Source organism: Protopterus annectens, chromosome 9.part0 (assembly GCF_019279795.1).
Source record: "Protopterus annectens isolate FY-2018-M chromosome 9.part0, PAN1.0, whole genome shotgun sequence".
NCBI classification, from domain to species: domain Eukaryota; kingdom Metazoa; phylum Chordata; order Ceratodontiformes; family Protopteridae; genus Protopterus; species Protopterus annectens.
In genome coordinates this window covers 470,319,133-470,339,084 of record NC_056743.1, presented here as the reverse complement: position 1 = coordinate 470,339,084, position 19,952 = coordinate 470,319,133, and the positions used below count along the sequence as shown (strand labels likewise).

The window sequence follows — 19,952 nt, the reverse complement described above, 5'->3', positions numbered from 1 at the left end:
TTGACCCTAGCTAGGAGGAGGTCAGAGGAGATGGTGCCTTCGAAAGTGAATGCTTTAAGGTTGGATCTTACCAGGGAGGATGACACTGTAGGGTGCTGCAGTGGTTACTCATGTTGGTTAATACCAAGTCCAAGATATTATCACCTCTTGAGGGAGTATCAACTAGTTGTTCCAAGACATTTGCAACGATAAAAAAAAAAAAGAGAAATCTCTGGGCATTTGTGTTGGGCAAGAGTAGTTTTTCCAGTCTATGGTAGGGTAATTAAAGTCATCCAGGATCAGGGTACAGGGTTGAATCTTGATAGATTTGAATAGGTCGACAAAGCCTAAAATAAATAGCAACAGATTATAAATATCACTCATGAGCTTAGAAAATTGCTCGAACAACACAGACAAACCCCACACACACACACACACACACACACTGACACAGACGCTGACACACACACCTATAAATCTCTTAGAACAAGAAATCGGGACAAAGCACGTTATAATTTTGGGGACAAAGGCCCAAAACTAGGGACACATTTAGAAAGGTGCTAGAATAATAGGATTTGTGTTAGAATGCATTTTTCTGAAGGATATGAAGTCTGAAACTTAAATGCATGTCATTATTTAGTAACTTTAATCCTTAGCTCATCCCTGTGATTGTCAAAAAAAATGGAATGAAGAACAGTCAAAAAACATAAGGCAAAAATCAGGGCATTCTGTGAAAATCGATACACTTAAGAGGTATAACACATGCATACATCCCCAACCTCCTTAGAAAGTGGGTAGAACAACAAGTTTTGCATTAGTATGCATTTTCTGAAGGATATGAAGTCTAAAGCTCATTGTCTGCTATTATTTTCTGACTTCATCCATCCATCCTTAACTCCTTTTTCCATTTTGCACATGGGGTCGGGGTGTCACTTCCACAGTGACAGTCATCTTAAGCCAAGGTTTACACCGCTGGGTGTTAAGCCCTACCGTGGTAGTTCATTCACTCTACTCACTCAGAGCATCCTTTTATCCAACACCTATAGAACTAAATACAAACTTTTAAAATGTTGCCCTTCACAACTTATGGGATTGCATATCAACATCCAAAATGCTGCCTCCACCACAACTGTGTTTACCCCAGCCTGAGACTGAAATAGGTGTAATGTGATCACTACTGTACCCCAGATAAACTCAAAATAAAAATTAAATTCTTGTAATATCGAAACACCAAGCTGTTACACCAATATACACAATTTTATTCTCTTGGGTTACTGCAGATAAGAATGGATTCCTAATGAAATTACAAGGACCATAACTGTAATGCTTAGCATAGTAATAATTGGAAGTATGAATACAGGGAACGCATACAAAATCCGAGGTTAGAGTACTGTACAGTATTCCCCCCATTCTGCGGTTCAGCAGCCTCACAATAACTACACATAAGTAACAGGTGTGTGTGGGTCTTGGGAATGCAGTCCCCCACAGAAACATTTTGATGGTATTACAGATAGCCTGAGATTCATTCTAAACCAGAAGAACATAACCGTATAAACAGACTATCAAGTACTCATGCAGTGCTTCTGTGCAAGTGTTGTTTCTCAGACTCATGTGGACAGGTAGGTCACTGAAATAATGAAAACTATTAGTATCGACCAGACAGAAAAAAAAAAGACTGGTCCATCCATTCCAAGTAGATAGATTAACAAAATCTGGGTATCTTACCTCTGATAACCTGCAATATGGATGGAGTTTACTGACGCATATCATTGGTTTCACTGATACCCCATTTTCATTTGTTACTGCATGCCACTTCTTTAATTCCATCACTGCTGTTGAAAAACTCCAAGACTGCACGCCTAACCAGACCTACTGTAAACAAAATGCTGACTTGTTCCTAGTATACTTTCTCACTTGTATTAACAATTTACTTAATTATTCTCTGCCTTACAACTCACCACTGCAACTTTTGCAGTGGCACTCACTCTGTGAAATTGGGTGTCTAAGTTATTCTTTAGGATGAAAGCTCCTGTAATCTGCCTTCTACTTATTTTTATGATTTCGGAAAAACTACAAATACTGTGCTGTCATCTTTCGTGTATTTTCTATAAAGTATGAGAATACAAGTATTTAGTTCACAGCAAAAACACCATCATAAAACAATCAACTAGTTTTAAATAAATTTACAAATTAGGAAGCTAATAACAAGGGCAGTAGGAATGCAAAGTAAACAGAAAAAAAACAGACTATAAATGGTTAAAATTAATTATCTTTCACAAAGACGTGCAGGTCTGGACGGATCTCAGCATACATATTTTGGTCAAATATCACGATCACTGCACAAGACTTAAGTTATTAAGGATGAAAAGACAGCAGTTTATCTTAAATGTGACAATATAATATAAACACAGTTTACAAAGTATAATCTTCTCTAATTTATCGGACAGAATGCAATCAACAATGACAAACATTCCGTTACCACATAATTCAACACTGATTTCAACAGCAGTACCCCTGAAGAGTTACACTTTACATACTAACAATACTCACGTCGTCGTGCTGCATTCTGAAGTCTGCCCGGGGATAATCAAAGTGCTATGAAATGAGACCATTCACCAGCAAAAACACTCCAATACCTAGCTGTCAAGATTCAGTTACTGCTACACATGCCAACTTCAGTACGTCGCCATGATAGTTTACATCCCACAACCCCATCTGACTATCGCGAGATAGTACAACGTCATTCTTTGCTATAAGCCTAATGTGGTTAGATTCTGTACACAAGTGTTTTGACGTGATTATCCTTTTCTTTTCCTTAGGGAAAAATAGGTCCCGACGCTCCCTGCATCACTAACAACGTCACTTAATCAGTCAACGAATTGTATGAGTTGAAAAACACACTATTTATACACTCAGTCGTTATCCATTACGATATTAAACGCCACATTTTAAAAGGACATACAAGTGGGTATGCAATTGCGTGCAAAACAGTAGATGTAGACGTTTGCTGTTATCTATTAATTTTGGTTCATGTTTTACTGATTCTTATAATACGTGCAGATATGTACTTGTATTATTTTGACATACCTGGTTACAGCTTGTATTGGTGCTAAATCAGCAATTAAATAACTGAACTAAACTAACACTTACTGTAACAAGAAACCATCCTGCCGTGCTAAAATCAAATTTTGTTGCGTCTTTCGGCTTTTCCCGGTTAGGGGTCGCCATAGCGGAACTCCGGTCCGCTAATGATTGTGCTAAAAATCAAATAAACAGGTTAATAATAAAGGACTTTACGTTAGTAGCAAACAACACTCTAGTAACAGTCTTAACCGCCATCCCGGTACCATTGGGCACTTCGAGCTTTTTAAACAGTCTACAAAAAATTATGCAGGAGGTTGCATTTGAAATATGAGGGTGCACACACCTTTATAACAAACATGACAATGTTCACATACAATAATTCTCTTTTAATTCATACAACACGTGTTATTACATTAAATGTCAACGTGAAGCATTTTCATTCTCAGTATTACACTGATCGTCACTTTCTGAAGCCTGTTTTGCAATTAATTTAATTTCCAGTTATAATCCTCAAACAAACGGTATAGCCAGTCATTCTATGTACTCTAAAGAATACGTTTTTTCTAAACCTGTTAGAAACATTGGGAATTTATCAAGCCATATAATGTCTATAACCATAGATGAATGCTTCTAAAAACATGTATATTACGTGCTTACAGAGAGGATTGTAACTATAAAAACAATGCCTCTCGACTAAGCAGCTGAAAATATTACACGCGTTAAGTTTTGGATGGGGTGGGGGCAACAACTCAAGTAATATGACCACTTTTTAAATGGAAGGTAGAGGGGGTGTGGGTAGCAATAAGCATCTGTGAGTACAAAATGGAATTCACTGGCTACAGCCCTGCCACAGACTTGAAAACGGTTGTGTGAAAAAGATGCAATACATTAACTTAAAAAGTGTCTGTGGTGGTGGTGCTACGGTAGGGTTATCGCGTCACAGTAAGACGTTGCCCTGTTCGATTCTCAGCTAGAGTGTCTTCTGCGTGGAGACATGCGTGAATGGGCGTACTTTCGTTGAAGGTTGTGCGTCAGGGCCGGCAACTCGGCAGGTAAAAATTTACTGCCAATCATTAGCGGACCGGAGTTCCGCTATGGCGACCCCTAACCAGGTAAAGCCGAAAGATACGACAACATTAACTTAGGTAGTGATGCATTGTGTGTTTCAGCTTCAAGACAAATTTCAGGAGGTAATCAATGTCAAGAAAATAACATGCAAAAATAGCACACTTTGTCATTACACATTGTATATTATTGTATTGTATATGCTAAGGAGGTTATATCCAACTTCAAAGAATTGTCACACTTTCATCAGCAAGTGGACAATACACTTTAAGTTCAACTCCTTTTACGTCTAAAATTCTCTATCGCTTATTATTAACTGTTTCTGCATTGTGGTCCTTTGGTGCTAAAATCAGCAATTGAATAACAAAGGATTATGGTTGAGTCTCCAATCATACTTCTCAATTGACCCCAAGTTTGCTTCATATTTCTTGTCCTGTCCCATGTAAAATGTTTGATTTTCTATTAAATCACTGAAGATTGCAATCAATCAGTAAAGCCAGGCATTAGAGTTTCACATGTATTGTTCATAAAATGCATGATTCAAAACCTCTTGTTTTAAGTGAGAGTAGTATTTAAAATGTCCCTGATCTTTAAACAAAGAAGTTGAGCGCTATGTCTGTGATCATAACCAAGCTATAGGGTATTTATGACAGGGATACTAAGAAATTCACCTCAAGGGTGGGGCAAAGGCTAAGAAGTGCATCTTGACAGCCACTTGGAGAACATTTAACTACTATGTTGTGCTCTGAATGACCTGGTCATAATTCGTTGTAGTACATGGAGCTTTAGCTTCTCTGATGTATGTCTAGCTACACACAAAAAGGCCATGAGCACAGCTGTAAATCACATACCACTGTCATACAGACATTGGCAAGAACCTAAGTGTTCCTGTGAAGAATAAATGGCTTTAAAATTGTTACACAATTCACTCTACTACGCTTTGGTGTATGTGTTTGTGAGAGAGTCATCAAAGTGTATTACAGTTTTTAAAACTGTTTTAATTTCTCTATGTTGTTCTGTGTGGCCAGCAGTGGATGGTATAAGGCTCCAGTGTGAGGTGCTTAACAATGATACTTGTTAGGCATTGTGTTAAAGCATCTTTCGTACATTAGAAACACGTTTAAAAAATTCCCCCAAATTCAAGTGTAATTTTGGTGGTCCAATAAAAAAAAATGTTATGTGATTTTCTGATATCAGAGCTTACAAGACAGAATCAGTCCATAACCACAATCATCTTGCTAGTACCCACCCACACTTGTAAGGCAGCTTCTGGCTTAGGATAAATTTACAGGCGTTCATCCAATCATCAGGGTTTGCCTAAGGGAATCAAGGATATCATTCTATTTTATATACAATGGAAGATTTTTACAGATGTTGGAAACACTGAGTAATAAATCTGTCCCTCCAATATGTCTTATTTGTTTGTTGATGGAGATTCAAACCTTTAGTTTGAGTGCTTATTGAGTTATTTGTTTTTTGAGGTGTAGCAGACTGGGGAGGATTAGGTCCTTAACCACAGGAATGTAGACATATATCAGCATGCAGAATTTACAAGAAACAGATTTAGGGTAAAAGCTTCCAGCTTGCCTAGATAGCTGAGGGATCTTAGTCCAGTGATCTTTTTATTTAGTAACCTCTGGGGTCTTTCTAACCATGAGATGTGTTTGGATAGCTACATATTAAGTGTATATGACACCACTTAATGCCATCAGATATGTCTTTGAAGTCAATAGCACTGTAGCTGCTCTGATGAACTACAAGACATAGAAAAAAAAAGAAAAGCAAAGAAAGAGAAAAAAAAAAAGAAAAGAAACTCTAAGAATGTAAAATATCAGCTTTGAAAGCTATATGACCCTTTGTGGTGCCTCACAAACGCTTGCCAGAAGCAAAGTGCATCTTTGATCATATAGCAGATTTAAGAGCTGTAAAACACATCACTTGTCAGGCTCAAAAATAAGTGTGGTAGACTGAACTGTTTCACCACTTTTAAAACTGTTTTACAATTTTTAAAACTATTTTAGCTTCTCATCAACGTTCAATAGTGCACGAACATAAGATAATATGTTAACAATGCTCAAAAATACTTACAAAATTTTGCTAATACCCTTTTTACCTTAGAAAGGATCTTAACAAAGTTGTCTTTCGTCTTAATTCAGGGTGAATGAATGGGATTCCTTGCACTATACAGAGGAGTGTCAGGTTTCTGATCACAACCAATTTGTTAATATATCTGGGAACTTGATTCAGAAAATCATCTTGTACTGTACAGAATACCATGATTATGCATCAAAACTGGGAAATAGATAATCATATTAAACACATTCCTACCATGAAACCCAATTTTAACAGCACTTAAGAGTGACTAACAAAAGTTTGTTAAGGACACCTAATCACTGTTAAGAGCAGGTCTTGTCCCCTCCACCAATACTTATGCCAATTTGGTATTGTCTTTTTGGGAGAGACAACTTGTGTTGGGAGCACATAGTGTATGGTTAGACAAGATTGGCTTATACAGGTGATTTGTGGATGATCTGTTTATTTTGTGGAAGGGGGATGAGCAACAATTGTTAGATTTTATATTCTATCTGGAAAGCACTACCTCCTTTTTTCATTTTACTCCCACATACTCTAAAACTGAGGTTGATTTTTTCGATGTAAAGATTAAGCAAAACAGTAGGGGGGATTTTTCAACTAGCTTATACAGGAAAAACTGTTGGAAAAACAGTCTACTGAGATATGATAGTATGCATCCGAGGTTCACCTTTGAGAATATAGTGAAGGGGCAACTATGTAGGGTGTCTAGGGTTTGTACTGAGGATATAGTTTTTGAGGAGGAGGTTGAAAATTTAGAAGGATTTTTCATGGGTAGGGGATATAACAAAGAATTGGTTAAAGGTGTATTTACAACAGAGAGGGTCCCATAGGGAAGGTAAGATGAGACCCTGGCTGAGGCACCAGAATGAGAGGCAGGCATTGGATGTTGCACATACTCCAGTTAATAAGCCACAAAATACCAGGATTATGTTCACTTATAGTAACAACATATGTGGAGTTTGTGCAATAGTGGAGAAGAACTGGAGTATACTCAATACTGATGATAGTTTGAAGGGTTTGGTAGGGGACTGGCCATTCTTTGGTTTTAGGAGAAATAGAAATTTGAAAGACATTTTGGTTCGTGAGAATGAACATAAAATAAAACATGGTATAAACAAGGAAGGAACTGTACCCTGTGGAATGTGCAAGGCCTGTGGCTCTATTAATAGAGCAGTGGGGTATGTTCACTCAGTTACGGGTAAGGAATTTTATTTTAAGGCCAGGGCTACATGTAGGACAACAGATGTGGTTTACTTAGCTGAATGTCAACAATGTACAAATTTCTATGTGGGGAAAATGAACTGCATGCTCAAAGTAAGGATATTACAGTATGTATCTTCTATTAGAACCAGGAATCCACATAATGCCTTGTATAGGCACATTGAACAGAATGAGGGGCATGGATTTAAGTTTAGGGCTATTTGGAATATGAATAGGAATTTCAGAGGTGGGGACATAAAGAACCAGACTGAGTTAGTGGAGACTAGATGGATTCTAGAACTGATGCCGCATAGCTTCCCTGGCCTCAGTGAGCTGGTTCCGATGAAACCCTCTCTGAAAAATAGGCAGGTATTTTACTGAGCATTGATTGGTTGTTGTTGGGTTTACATATTTACTACGGAAAATTGTTAATTATCTGAAGAAGGGTTAGTACCCAAAAGCGCTAAGGATTGGATAATTGTATACTGTTGTTTTATGCATTTTATCCTGTGTCATTTGTAGATATTCGTTTTCAGCATTATTAAAACTTTGGAATATACTGGTGGTCTGCAGCGTTTTGTTTTTTGTTTGGTTCTGTAGACTAGGCAGCATGTGAATGAGTCACTTTTCAAAATGATGTTCCACTGCTGTTAACGTTTAGAGAAATATTTTGATGATACTACTTCAGAGCAGTTGCAAGTACTGGTATAACTACTTTCCATTAAGCAAGTAGTAATGCTGTTTTTGGTGGATGTTACAGAGAATGGCGTACCAGTCAGGAGTATTATGAAGCTGGTTTCACAGGTGGAGGGTCTCCCCACTGATGGAAGTTCTGCTATTTCCCTATAGTGCCCACAGTGGAATGACTGCTTAGAGCATGGCTATTAAGTTGTTTTACAATTGTTTTATTAGTGTGAGTGCGTGTATGTATCTGTGTGTGTGTGTGTGTGTGTGTGTGTGTGTGTGTGTGTGTGTGTGTGTGTGTGTGTGTATGTGTGTGTGTGTGTATATATATATATATATATATATATATATATATATTTACCTCCATAAAGGTGGCTCCTCCACTGAACTTTCCAATTACCACCCCATAGCCATCCTTTCTCCACTTTCCAAGATACTTGAGAAATGTATCCATTCTCAAGTCTTAGACTACCTCTTAGCTAATAACCTCCTCTCCAGCACTCAGCATGGCTTCAGGCCATACCACAGCACTACTATCGCCTTGCTCTCTTTCATTAATGCTAGCCTTCATCATAAAAATAATGGCCTGTTCTCCTCTGCTATATTTCTGGATCTATCCAAGGCTTTTGACATGGTCTCACACAAACTACTAATCTCTGTTCTCACTAACCTATCCTTTTCCCAATCAGCTACTGATTGGTTTCACAGCTATCTAACTGGCCACCAACAATCAGTTGTCTGGCATAATGACCTATCTCCTCGACTTCCTGTAACACTCAGTGTTCCCCAAGGCTCCATCTTTGGTCCCCTATTATTCTCACTCCTCACCAATGATCTATTCACAGCCACCAAGCATGCTTCTCTTATACAGTATGCAGATTACTCCACCCTCATCTGCTCAGCCCCAACTATACCTGAACTTCACAAGATCACACAGGAAGCCTTTTTATCTGTAGAAAGTTGGCTATATAGTGCCCAGTTATTACTTAATCCGAGCAAGACTAAACTCCTTATCTTTCACTCCACTAAATCTAACCCACTTATCCACCACTTTAATATTCTAGCCAAAGACAAAACCATCATCTCCCCAACAGAACACGCCAAACTACTTGGTGTTGAAATTGATAACAATCTCAGATTTGACACTCACATTTCTGTTACCATAAAAAAGGTTCACAAAAACTAGGTGCATTGCACAGAAACAAACAATTCTTCACCAAGACAGCCAGAATTTCTGCTGCCAATTCCCACCTAATCTCCACTTTACTCTACGCCTCTCCTATACTTACCTACCTTAGACAAACAGACCTAAACAAGCTCGAGGCTTGCTACAATAAAATTGCTAAGTTTGCCACTGGTGTATCTTATCGCAGCCACAACTGTATCTCACTTACAGAACTTGACTGGCTTGAACTCCCTCACCTTCTTCACCTGAATCAACTCTCTCTCATCCACAAGTTAGTAAACCATCCTCTTAAAGTCCCATCCCTTCAAAACTTTCTCTAGCCCTACAACTAGTCCACTATGCTCCAGCAGCAAAAATGTACTTCTAGTGACCAAACCCAAGAACTCAGCAGGAGAAGCACTATTCTCCAACATCATATCCAGATTATGGAACACTCTACCCTCCTTTGTAACCACACTACCGTCTTGCAATCACTTCAAGACTGCACTAAAAACTAATTTAAAAAGTCTCTGGTTATGCCCATGCACTAATCCTGACTAGTAACCCTCCTTTTTAACTCCCCTTCCTCTCCCCTCCCCTAGCCACCATGCCTCACACCATCTGATCATTGCATTCCTTCCTCTGCAGGCTCTGGCTCACTCTTTACTCTCCCCTTCCCTCCTCACGCAATCTCTCAGACCTGTTATAACATGCTTAACTACCTGACTTCATCTCAACTCCAAATACATATCCAACTGACGTACACCTAGCTTCCTCTCACTACCACATATACTACTCACTCAGTCTCCTCTCTTACTCCTCTATCTTCCTCTTCCATCCCATTAGCCCTTCTAGCTTGTTCCACCTTCATGTGGAGCATCTGATTTATATCTGCTTGAGTTTAGTGCAATATTTGTATATAAGATTTAGGTATGAGTTTAGAACAGTATCTGCTTGACCTTAGTACTATCTGTATATACATCCTACCTTTATTCCTAGCCTCTAGCTAGATATTGGTATATCTGTTCATTACTATGTTTCATATTGTATGTATATAACGTTTGCTGCAGTATGTATTATTTGTTATTGGATGTATATTCAATTGTTCTTCATGTACTCTGCTGCTCATTTATTGCTCTGTGGAGCTTTTCTCCTCGGACGTCCACTGAAAAAGGACCTGTGTCCAGCTGGAATTTCCCAGTAAATAAATAAATAAATAAATTATATATATATATATATATATATATATATATATATATATATATATATATATATATATATATAGATTCACTTTGAAACATCGAATGTTCAGAACATCGACATTCTGATCATCGAAACTAGAACATCGATGTTCAGAACATCAAGGTTTCAAAATGAACCACACAAACATCAAATAAATTACAAAAACTATGTTTTGCAGGGGGCTTAGCCCCCCTGCACCCCCCATGTGGGGGCTGTGCCCCCCACTTTAATATTGCAACTCCAAGATCGCACTACAGTGGGGTAAGGGAAATCTCCCATTTACCACTATATGCGGTAGCGCTAAACAGGAGATTTCCCATGCCCTACCTGCAATACCAACACTCAGATGGCACACACACACAACATGCAGGGCACCTTGCTGCCCTGCATACACACACACAATTCTACATTTTCACTTACCTAGCACTTCCACTTTAAACCTTCGATGTTCTGAACATTGATGTTCTGCTCTCGATAATCAGAACGTCGATGTTCTGAACATTCAATGATTTAAAGTGAAACTATATATATATATGTGTGTGTGTGTGTGTGTGTGTGTGTGTGTGTGTGTGTGTGTATAAATATATATATATATATATATATATATATATATATATATATATATATTCTGTATTTGTATCTGTCTTGTTTTTTTCTGGAGCTTTTCTCCATAGGTCTCCACTAAAAACAGGCTAACAGCCCAGTCGGATAAACAAATGTAAAATAAATAAATATATATGGGTCTACTTCAAATTAACGAAATGCCACTTACCCAAATTTCATATAACCAAGATGAAAACACCGAAGTGGCATTTTAACAAACACATTACCGATAGTTTAACTAGGGAAAAGAGGCAGTCGGTAATGTAAGTGTTCGTTAAAATGCCATTTTGCTGTTTTCGTCTCAGTTATATGAAATTTGGGTAAATGGCATTTTGTTAATGTGAAGTAGACCCATGTGTATATGTGTGTGTGTGTGTGTGTATATATATATATATATATATATATATATATATATATATATATATAGACACACACACACACACACACAAATTCAGGCATGCACTTTTCTGTTCTAGTTTTCTTTGCAATTGGAAGAAGAAACTTTTAGTCACGCTATGCAATTTTTATACCGTTAACATTTGCACTTCTTTTTCTCTAGGCTTTCTCTATAGATTACTTTCCTTTTTTGGATTTCCAGTGCCAAATCAGCATTTCTTAGTTATGGAGTCATAATAAACCTTGTCACAGGAGCTAACATAATTGCTTTTCATTAAACAGTGGTAACAAACCTGTCATTACATGCATTACTTGTTGCTTGCTGTAATTAACGATACTTGTTAAAGGAATGATTTTTTTAAAGCAAGAGCAAAATGCTGTATGCTTGTTTGAAATCAACAGCACTTGTGCATCGGTTCCATTTTTAATCCCTAACAAAAGTGTGGTGCATTTTTATTATAGAAACTATTTAATCTTGTACATCTGCATGCAAATGATGCAGCAAATGATATCTGTAATGATACAAGATAAATTGAAACATCCTGTTCCTTATATTGGTCTACTAAGTCTCGCCATTAGGTATCAGAGAAATAGTACTTCTTTTTGATTACTCTCATGAGCAAAATGCTGTATTCTTTTTCCTTGCAATCAACATCACCTATGAAAACAAATTAATTAACAGCAAAGTACTTCTTATTGTTAAAGTAATATATGCTTTCCTTTTGGTCTCAGCTTCTGTATCCACATGCAGTCACTGCACTTAGCATTTCATCACTTGAAGTTCTTTACTTGTTGCTTCCTGTCATCAGTAGACTTTGTGAAAGGAATGACATTTGTTTTCATATGATGAGCAAAATACTGTATATTGCTTTCCCAGTGAACAACATGTGAAGCAATATTTTAATGTTGTTGTTGTTGTCTTCCGGCTTTTCCCGGTTAGGGGTCGCCACAGTGGAACTCGGGTCCACTAATGATTGGCAGTAGATTTTCATGAATGCCGAGGTGCCAGCTTGACATCCAACCTTCAACGAAGGCACGCCCATTTACGCATGTCTTTCGAATGCCCACCCAATCGCGGGGAGGACATGCAGACTCCACACAGAAGCCGCTCCCTGAATTCCAGCTGAGAATCGAACAGTAGAGCCTCTTGCTGTGATGCAACAACGCTACTGCTGCACCAAATATTTTAATATACAGCAAAATTCTGATTGTTGTTACAACTGTATAAATTTTATTTGTTGACAGCTCTTATAGCCACATGCAAGCAGTGCACAAGATATTTATGGCCTATGAAATAAAGTGGAATATCCTACTTCTTGTATTTGCTGATTACTTCTCATTGTCTTATATCAGAAAACAAAGCTTAATTTTAATTGTTTATTCCTACAATCAACAGTGCTTGAAAAATGATTTTTTAAACTAAGAGCAGAATACTGTATACTGCTTCCCCATGATCAACAGCTCCTGTGAAAAAATGTGTTGTTAATCCATTTCTTTTTATGGCATAACCTAAATCCAGATATTTGTTATATGCAGTGTATTCAGACAAGTAAATTATGTATATATTAGAGTATCCCTTGTGTGTCACTTACAAAACTACTTTGCTTCCTTTGTCAGATTAATATTGGCACTGTGAAGAGCCATAGCAATTGTATCTTGCATTACCATGCTAGTTTTTACAGACTTAAGAAGTTCACTAGGAGAATATCTTATACAGATAAAATCAGATGCTGTGCTAGGAATTCATGCTCCAAGAAAAGTGCCCATAGCTTTGAGGAGTAAGGTTGAACATAAACTAAAAATATGGAAGGCTTAATTATCATGCAGTTAGAGTCACCAGAATGGGTGAATACTATGTTCACTTGTAAAGTAAGATCGGACTTCTATTTATTCACAAGCTCTAAATAAAGTGATTACAAGAGAGCATTACTCCTTACTTACATTTGAAAATGTTTTCTCAGTAATGCCAAGCGCTATGTTTTTTGTCAGTAAATGGAAACCATGGTTCTGGTAGATAAAGTACCAAATGCTTATATTAGATGTGGTTTTAAGTAGGATCAAATTCTGTAAACTTCCATTTGGTACTTCCTCAGCACCAGAGATGTTTCAATAGCTGTTGTAAAAGTAAATGAAGGCTTGGAAGGTTTTGTAAACTTAACTGGTGATCAATTTGTATGGGAGTCAGACACATAATGAGCAGGAACAGAGACTGATGCAGACCCAGGGCACATTCTACTAGAACAATGTCTACCTCAACAGTTTTTTTCAGATCTTTTTCAGTAGATTAAATTTGTGTAACTACAACATGGTCTTCCATGCACATGCTCATTAAGTGTTACAAACTGGATCCCCTTTCCATAGCTAGGGCTTCCTTTGGAGCCTCTATCCTTAAATGCCTCCTGGCATGATGCCACCCAAGAGTCTAAGTAGATTGGGATTCTGACCCATGAGTTACATCTGATGGACCAAATTAATTTGATATGGAATTTTTGTATTTACATTAATGTTGGATTCTTTCATTCATATCTGTCTGATACAACATCCCTCCACTCCCCTTCCTGTTCTGACTTGTAGGTCCTGAAGGACACTTATATTCCTTCCTTCTTAGCAAAATGCACAATAGGATCCTTGTATAGGGCATCAAACTCAGTCTGAGGTAATCTGGGTCTCTGGTGCATGATGGGAGAAAATTCTTAAGGGGTCTCAAAGCTGGAGCACTAATGTTGCCAAGTCAGATCCAACAAGTGGCTGAAGCACTCACAAATCAAGTTGGATGGACTGAATGAATAAGATGTATTGAGTTAGGTATTTGTCATGCTATTTGATATTTTTGTAGTAGTAAAGGATTAGGTCCCTAAAACATGTGTTTGCTTTACCACTTGTTCTATATAGGTGAAGGATTTCAAAGAGTGTTGGATCATTCATTGCATTGAATGTTAAACAGATCTCACCCCTCAGGAATCTATATGACACTGAATAGAAAGTCAGGGTGTTTTGACTATCACAGTAGCTAATAGTACTGAGACATGAGATCTTTTTGGCGGGAAAACATTTATAAATAAGGGCAGTGAACAATACAGTGACATTCTCAGTTACAGTAAGCCATTCTATATTTTATAGGATAAGATTGTAGTAAGTTTTGTGGTCTGATAGAAGAATAAATTTACAGATTTTCTTCACAGCTGTCTGAAGAAGACTGGTATTATAGAAAGAACTTAGAGTAATTACTGGTAGTGAATACTCCATTTCTGATATGAGAACATTTATGCCCAAATACCCAAAGTAATTACATCATTCCTAATTCCTGTACAGACAGCGATGACTCCTCATGTTGTATAGACTAATGAGGAACTGCAGAGGTTTACTCCTGATCCTAACACCCCTCAGTACACTGGGATACTTTGAAAACATTAATTGGAGTACAATGTCAGTGTATACATCTAAAGCAATCACATTGCTTGTTGAAGTCAATAGGCCTGTCTGGTGTAAGGGCAGCTCCTTTTATAGGTTAAAATGGTTAATACAGACATAACATGGGCAAAGACCATTTGTCTGTATTAACACTGCCAACATACAAGAGTGACATCAGTAACTGCCAAGAATGCATTCAGTATGCTATCTGAACCCAGTGCACATGACAGATACCATCTGATTAGATGCTGACCCATTTACTCAAGGAGGTTAACATACTTCTCAAGTGTACCTCATTCCGAGGTACGTACCTCATTTGGGATCTTAAAAAGTTTATGTTCCTCAAAGTTCCATATTGAAAGCGTCTATAACACATTTTGTGTTGGGAATTTTTTATATGAAATCCATGGTAAATAGAAATAAATCATATTAATTCACTAAAAGATCTTCTTTGCAAGTAAAACCAGCATATTTTAACCATCCTATGATCTTCCTTGCTAAAGTTTTGAGTAAGCCATTAGTACGTGTTCTACATTTTGCCCATTTGTTCTACATTATGAGGGCTAGTGTTCCTCATTTTGGAGATGGAAGGTTGAGAGCCATGGAGGTTAACTTCACACAAAGTCTAAAGTTCTCCGATGTATACAACATAGATGGCATCCTCTTACTTGTGTGTCTGCAGCCACAGTAATGCAGGCTTTACAGCATTTTTCCAGTTTTGCAGTAGTACTGCAGAAATACAAGTGGTGCCGTGGGGATAGGTGACTTCAGGTGACCTCAGTGGGTAAACCATGCATACGTAATGAAGTTCGTTAAGATAAAATGCTATACAATATAGGGTACAGCAGCTTTAGCACAGCACTCCAAGGTTCTCCAGTATACTTCATTAACTGTTGTGCAATCACGCTGTGGAGGTTTGACCTGAAAAGTAGGTTTAGTTAACATCACAGGATGGTGGAGATCCTCCACTATGCAACCCAAAGTTTCTAGACTATGGGCTTCTGTCTACACAGTTTTCTGTGAGATCTTTAAAATAGATGACTGAGTTCAGAACTAGACTATGATACCTGTGGTGGGTTGCCTGCTTAATTATATTATTGTATGCATCTGTCAAAAAGATGGAAGTATTATTTGCTAAAGTCTGTGCAATTTAAAAGTTCATGATTGCAGACATTTTGGAGTTGATTGTTAAGTTGCAATGAGATATCCAGTTCCAAAAGTATTGTAAAATCTGATTGTATTTTTTTTTATAAACTGGTGGCAATTCAGCGCTAGATCATCTGCATATATGGTTGAATGAGTGCAGGTAGGTCTTGGTAATATTTTTTTTTATTTTAAAATAGTGAGAAAAGAATGTTTCTTAAGACAGAGCTTTTGGGTACCCCACACATACCTATCAACCTCTTAGCACAAGAAATCTGGACAAAGCCTAAAGTAATGAGGGGACAAAGGCTTAAAAATAGGGGCAGATTTTAAATATTGCTCTTATAAACTTAGAAAGTTGCTAGAATAACAGAATTTATGTTAGCATGCATTTTCTGAAGGATATGAAATCTGAACCTTAAATGTATGTCATTATTTGATGACTTCAATCCTCAGTGATTTGTCAGAAAACCACAAATTTTACGAGGAACAAACCAATATTATGAGGCAAAAATCTGGACATTTTGCGAAAATCTAGACAGTTGAGAGGTATGACCCCACATGTGATTGTTCCATCATCTGATAAGCAGGATGCAATACACTCCTAGTAGGACCTATTGGTAAAATAGTTCTGGGATGAAATATGACTCCAGTGCCAAAGCTTTGCTTCTTGGCATTGTGGGTGCTGCTAAATATGTTTGTCTATTATTCATGTATGCTTGTGGTGTAGAAGCTATTAGAACCTTGACAAGAAAAACTGAAAGCAGATAATTTATTTTCCTGTAACATTTCCTTTCAATTAGAAAGTAAGCTGAAATTACATTTGTAACACCAAATGGTGATTAAAAAAAGATGGCTATCTAGGGAGCACTGTGGAAAACTAGAAGTAACTGCTATTTGGACATGACTATTAAATATTGTTTTAGTTACGCATTGTGTATTTTATTAAATACTGTGTAACTATATGGTTATTGTTGTCTATACTTCTGTATTATCTGACCTTCACTATTTGCATGTTACCTTGTATGTTTGTGTATTGTGAGTGTCACAATGAATACAAGGAATGTGCATCTGGAGATATGGGCTTATTCCATAATTAGAAATGAGAATCTGGATCCTTTCCAGTTTTACTGTCTTCTGGCTTTCTTTTTCACCTTTTCCATCTGCATGACCTGCAGAGGACTTTAGAACAAAGAAATACAATTAGTTCTTCCACAGTTACCTGCTAAACCTAGCAGCAACTGTTAATTCCTGAAATGGAGAACTCTACTGTTTTACTGAATGAATGGGTGCCCAGTTGTGTACTCGTTCGAAAAAAAAATTCTCTTACTTCCACTAGCTGTGTATGTTTTTAGCCAGGCCTATTACTGTGATGTAGGTGGTACCAAATGACTTAGTGCTACATCTCACCTATATGTGGCACTGGAGAGGCCCAATCTGCAAATGCCTCACATCTGAAATAAACAAAACTGTTCTGTATGACTCATTTAAATTGAAATTATGGGTTTCAGAGATTTGGCGAAGAAGAAGTGGGATTGTCAAAGAGATGAAGACTGTAGAGAAGAGTATAAGGAGATGAGGTGCATGGCAAAGAGAGAGGTGGCGAAGGCTAAGGATAAGACGTATGAAGAGTTGTATGAAAGGTTGGATACTAAGGAGGGAGAAAAGGACCTGTACCGATTGGCTAGACAGAGGGACCGAGCTAGTAAAGATGTGCAGCAGGTAAGGGAGATAAAGGATAATGAGGGAAACGTACTCACAAGTGAGGAGAGTGTGTTGAGCAGATGGAAAGAGTACTTTGAGGGGTTGATGAATGAAGAGAATGAGAGGGAGAGAGAGAGAGAGAGAAGGTTGGATGATGTGAGGATAGTGAATCATGAAGTACAATGGTTTAGCAAGGAGGAAGTAAGGATAGCTATGAAGAGGTTGAAGAATGGAAAGGCTGTTGGTCCAGATGACATACCTGTGGAAGCATGGAGGTGTTTAGGTGAAATGGCAGCGGAGTTTTTAACTAGACTGTTTAATGAAATCTTGGAAAGTGAGAGGATGCCTGAGGAATGGAGAAAAAGTGTTTTGGTACCTATTTTTAAGAATAAGGGTGATGTGCAGAGCTGTAGTAACTACAGAGGGATTAAACTGATCAGTCACAGCATGAAGTTATGGAAAGAGTAGTGGAAGCTAGGTTAAGAAGCGACGTGATGATTAGTGATCAGCAGTATGGTTTCATGCCAGGAAAGAGCACTACAGATGTGATGTTTGCTCTAAGAGTGTTGATGGAGAAGTACACAGAAGGTCAGAAGGAGTTGCATTGTGTCTTTGTGGATTTAGAGAATGCATATGACAGGGTGCCTAAAGAGGAGTTGTGGTATTGTATGAGGAAGTCGGGAGTGTCAGAGAAGTATGTAAGAGTGGTACAGGATATGTACGAGGGTAGTGTGACAGCGGTGAGGTCTGTGGTGGGAGTGACCAATGCATTTAAGGTGGAGGTGGGATTACATCAAGGATCAGCTCTGAGCCCTTTCTTATTTGCAATGGTGATGGACAGGTTGACAGACGAGATCAGACAGGAGTCCCCGTGGACTATGATGTTTGCAGATGACATTGTGATCTGTAGTGAGAGTAGGGAACAGGTGGAGGAGACCCTGGAGAGGTGGAGATATACTCTAGAGAGAAGAGGAATGAAGGTCAGCAGGGATAAGACAGAATATATGTGTGTGAATGAGAGGGAGGATAGAGGAATGGTGAGGATGCAGGAAGTAGAGGTGGGGAAGGTGGATGAGTTTAAGTACTTGGTATCAGCAGTTCAGAGTGTGGAAGAGAGGTGAAGAAGAGAGTATAGGCAGGATGGAGTGGGTGGAGATGAGTGTTAGGAGTGATTTGTGACAGACGAATACCAGTAAGAGTGAAAGGGAAGGTCTACAAGAGGGTAGTGAGACCAGCTATGTTATATGGGTTGGAGACAGTGGCATTGACAAAAAGGCAGAAGTCAGAGCTTGACGTGGCAGAGTTGAAGATGTTAAGATTTGCACTGGGTGTGACGAGGATGGACAGGATTAGGAATAAGTATATTAGAGGGTCAGCCCAGGTTGGAAGGTTTGGAGACAAAGCCAGGCAGGCAAGATTACGTTGGTTTGGACATGTGCCGAGGAGGGATGCAGAGTATATTGGGAAAAAGATGCTAAGGATGAAGCTGCCAGGTAACAGGAAAAGAGGGAAGCCCAAGATAAGGTTATGGATGTGGTGAGAGAGGACATGCAGGTGGTTGGTGTGACAGAGCAAGATGCAGAGAACAGGAAGAAATGGAAACAGTTGATCTGCTGTGGCGACTCCTAACAGAAGCAGCTGAAAGAAGAAGAAGAAGAAGAAGATGGGTTTCAGAGATTTATTTTAAACTATCCATCTTCTGAAATCATTGTTTCCCGTTTCCATTCCAAACTATACTCTAAAATAATTAAAGTGAGGGAGTGAAGACCCTCACAGTCTGGTTCCCAGTAAGGAATGGGTGAATTATTTCCTGACATCATAAAAGATACCCTTTTAAAATAAAATATCCTCCCAGTGAAGTAATAAGTATGCTCCCATGCAAGCCCCAAAACATCTGTGAGCTGTTACTGCATGATAGTTAACTCTCCCTCCCGTCATCTACTCACATTGGCTATCTTACATTTGTACAGTTATTTTCCTCTGAAGAAAATTACAGCCTTATACATGGAAGACTTAGGTAGGATTATCATTCACCTTACAGTATATATTGAGGTACTTTCTAGCCAGTCTGGAAGACCATATTTCTGACAACACATCCAGCTGTACTTCTCTTATGTCTAGTCTCTGACCTAATGGTCAACAAGCCTCTTTATATAGTTAGGTGTAACATACTAAATTACCA

At 38.2% G+C, this 19,952-nt stretch overlaps 1 protein-coding gene across 2 annotated transcripts in view; it reads right to left on the bottom strand.

The window, feature by feature from the left end:
* MAK16 (MAK16 homolog) overlaps positions 1-19,952 on the bottom strand; it is a 1,440,501-nt gene that overhangs the window by 377,120 nt on the left and 1,043,429 nt on the right. Inside the window, exon 1 of one of the 2 annotated variants that reach the window (XM_044083007.1) lies at positions 2,530-2,789. The exons of the other annotated variant lie outside the window; for it this stretch is intronic. Within the exon in view, the coding sequence (XP_043938942.1) occupies positions 2,530-2,544 (15 nt within the window). The 5' untranslated portion in view covers positions 2,545-2,789. Of the gene's footprint in view, positions 1-2,529; positions 2,790-19,952 lie in introns of those variants that run through there. 2 annotated transcript variants of the gene reach the window in all.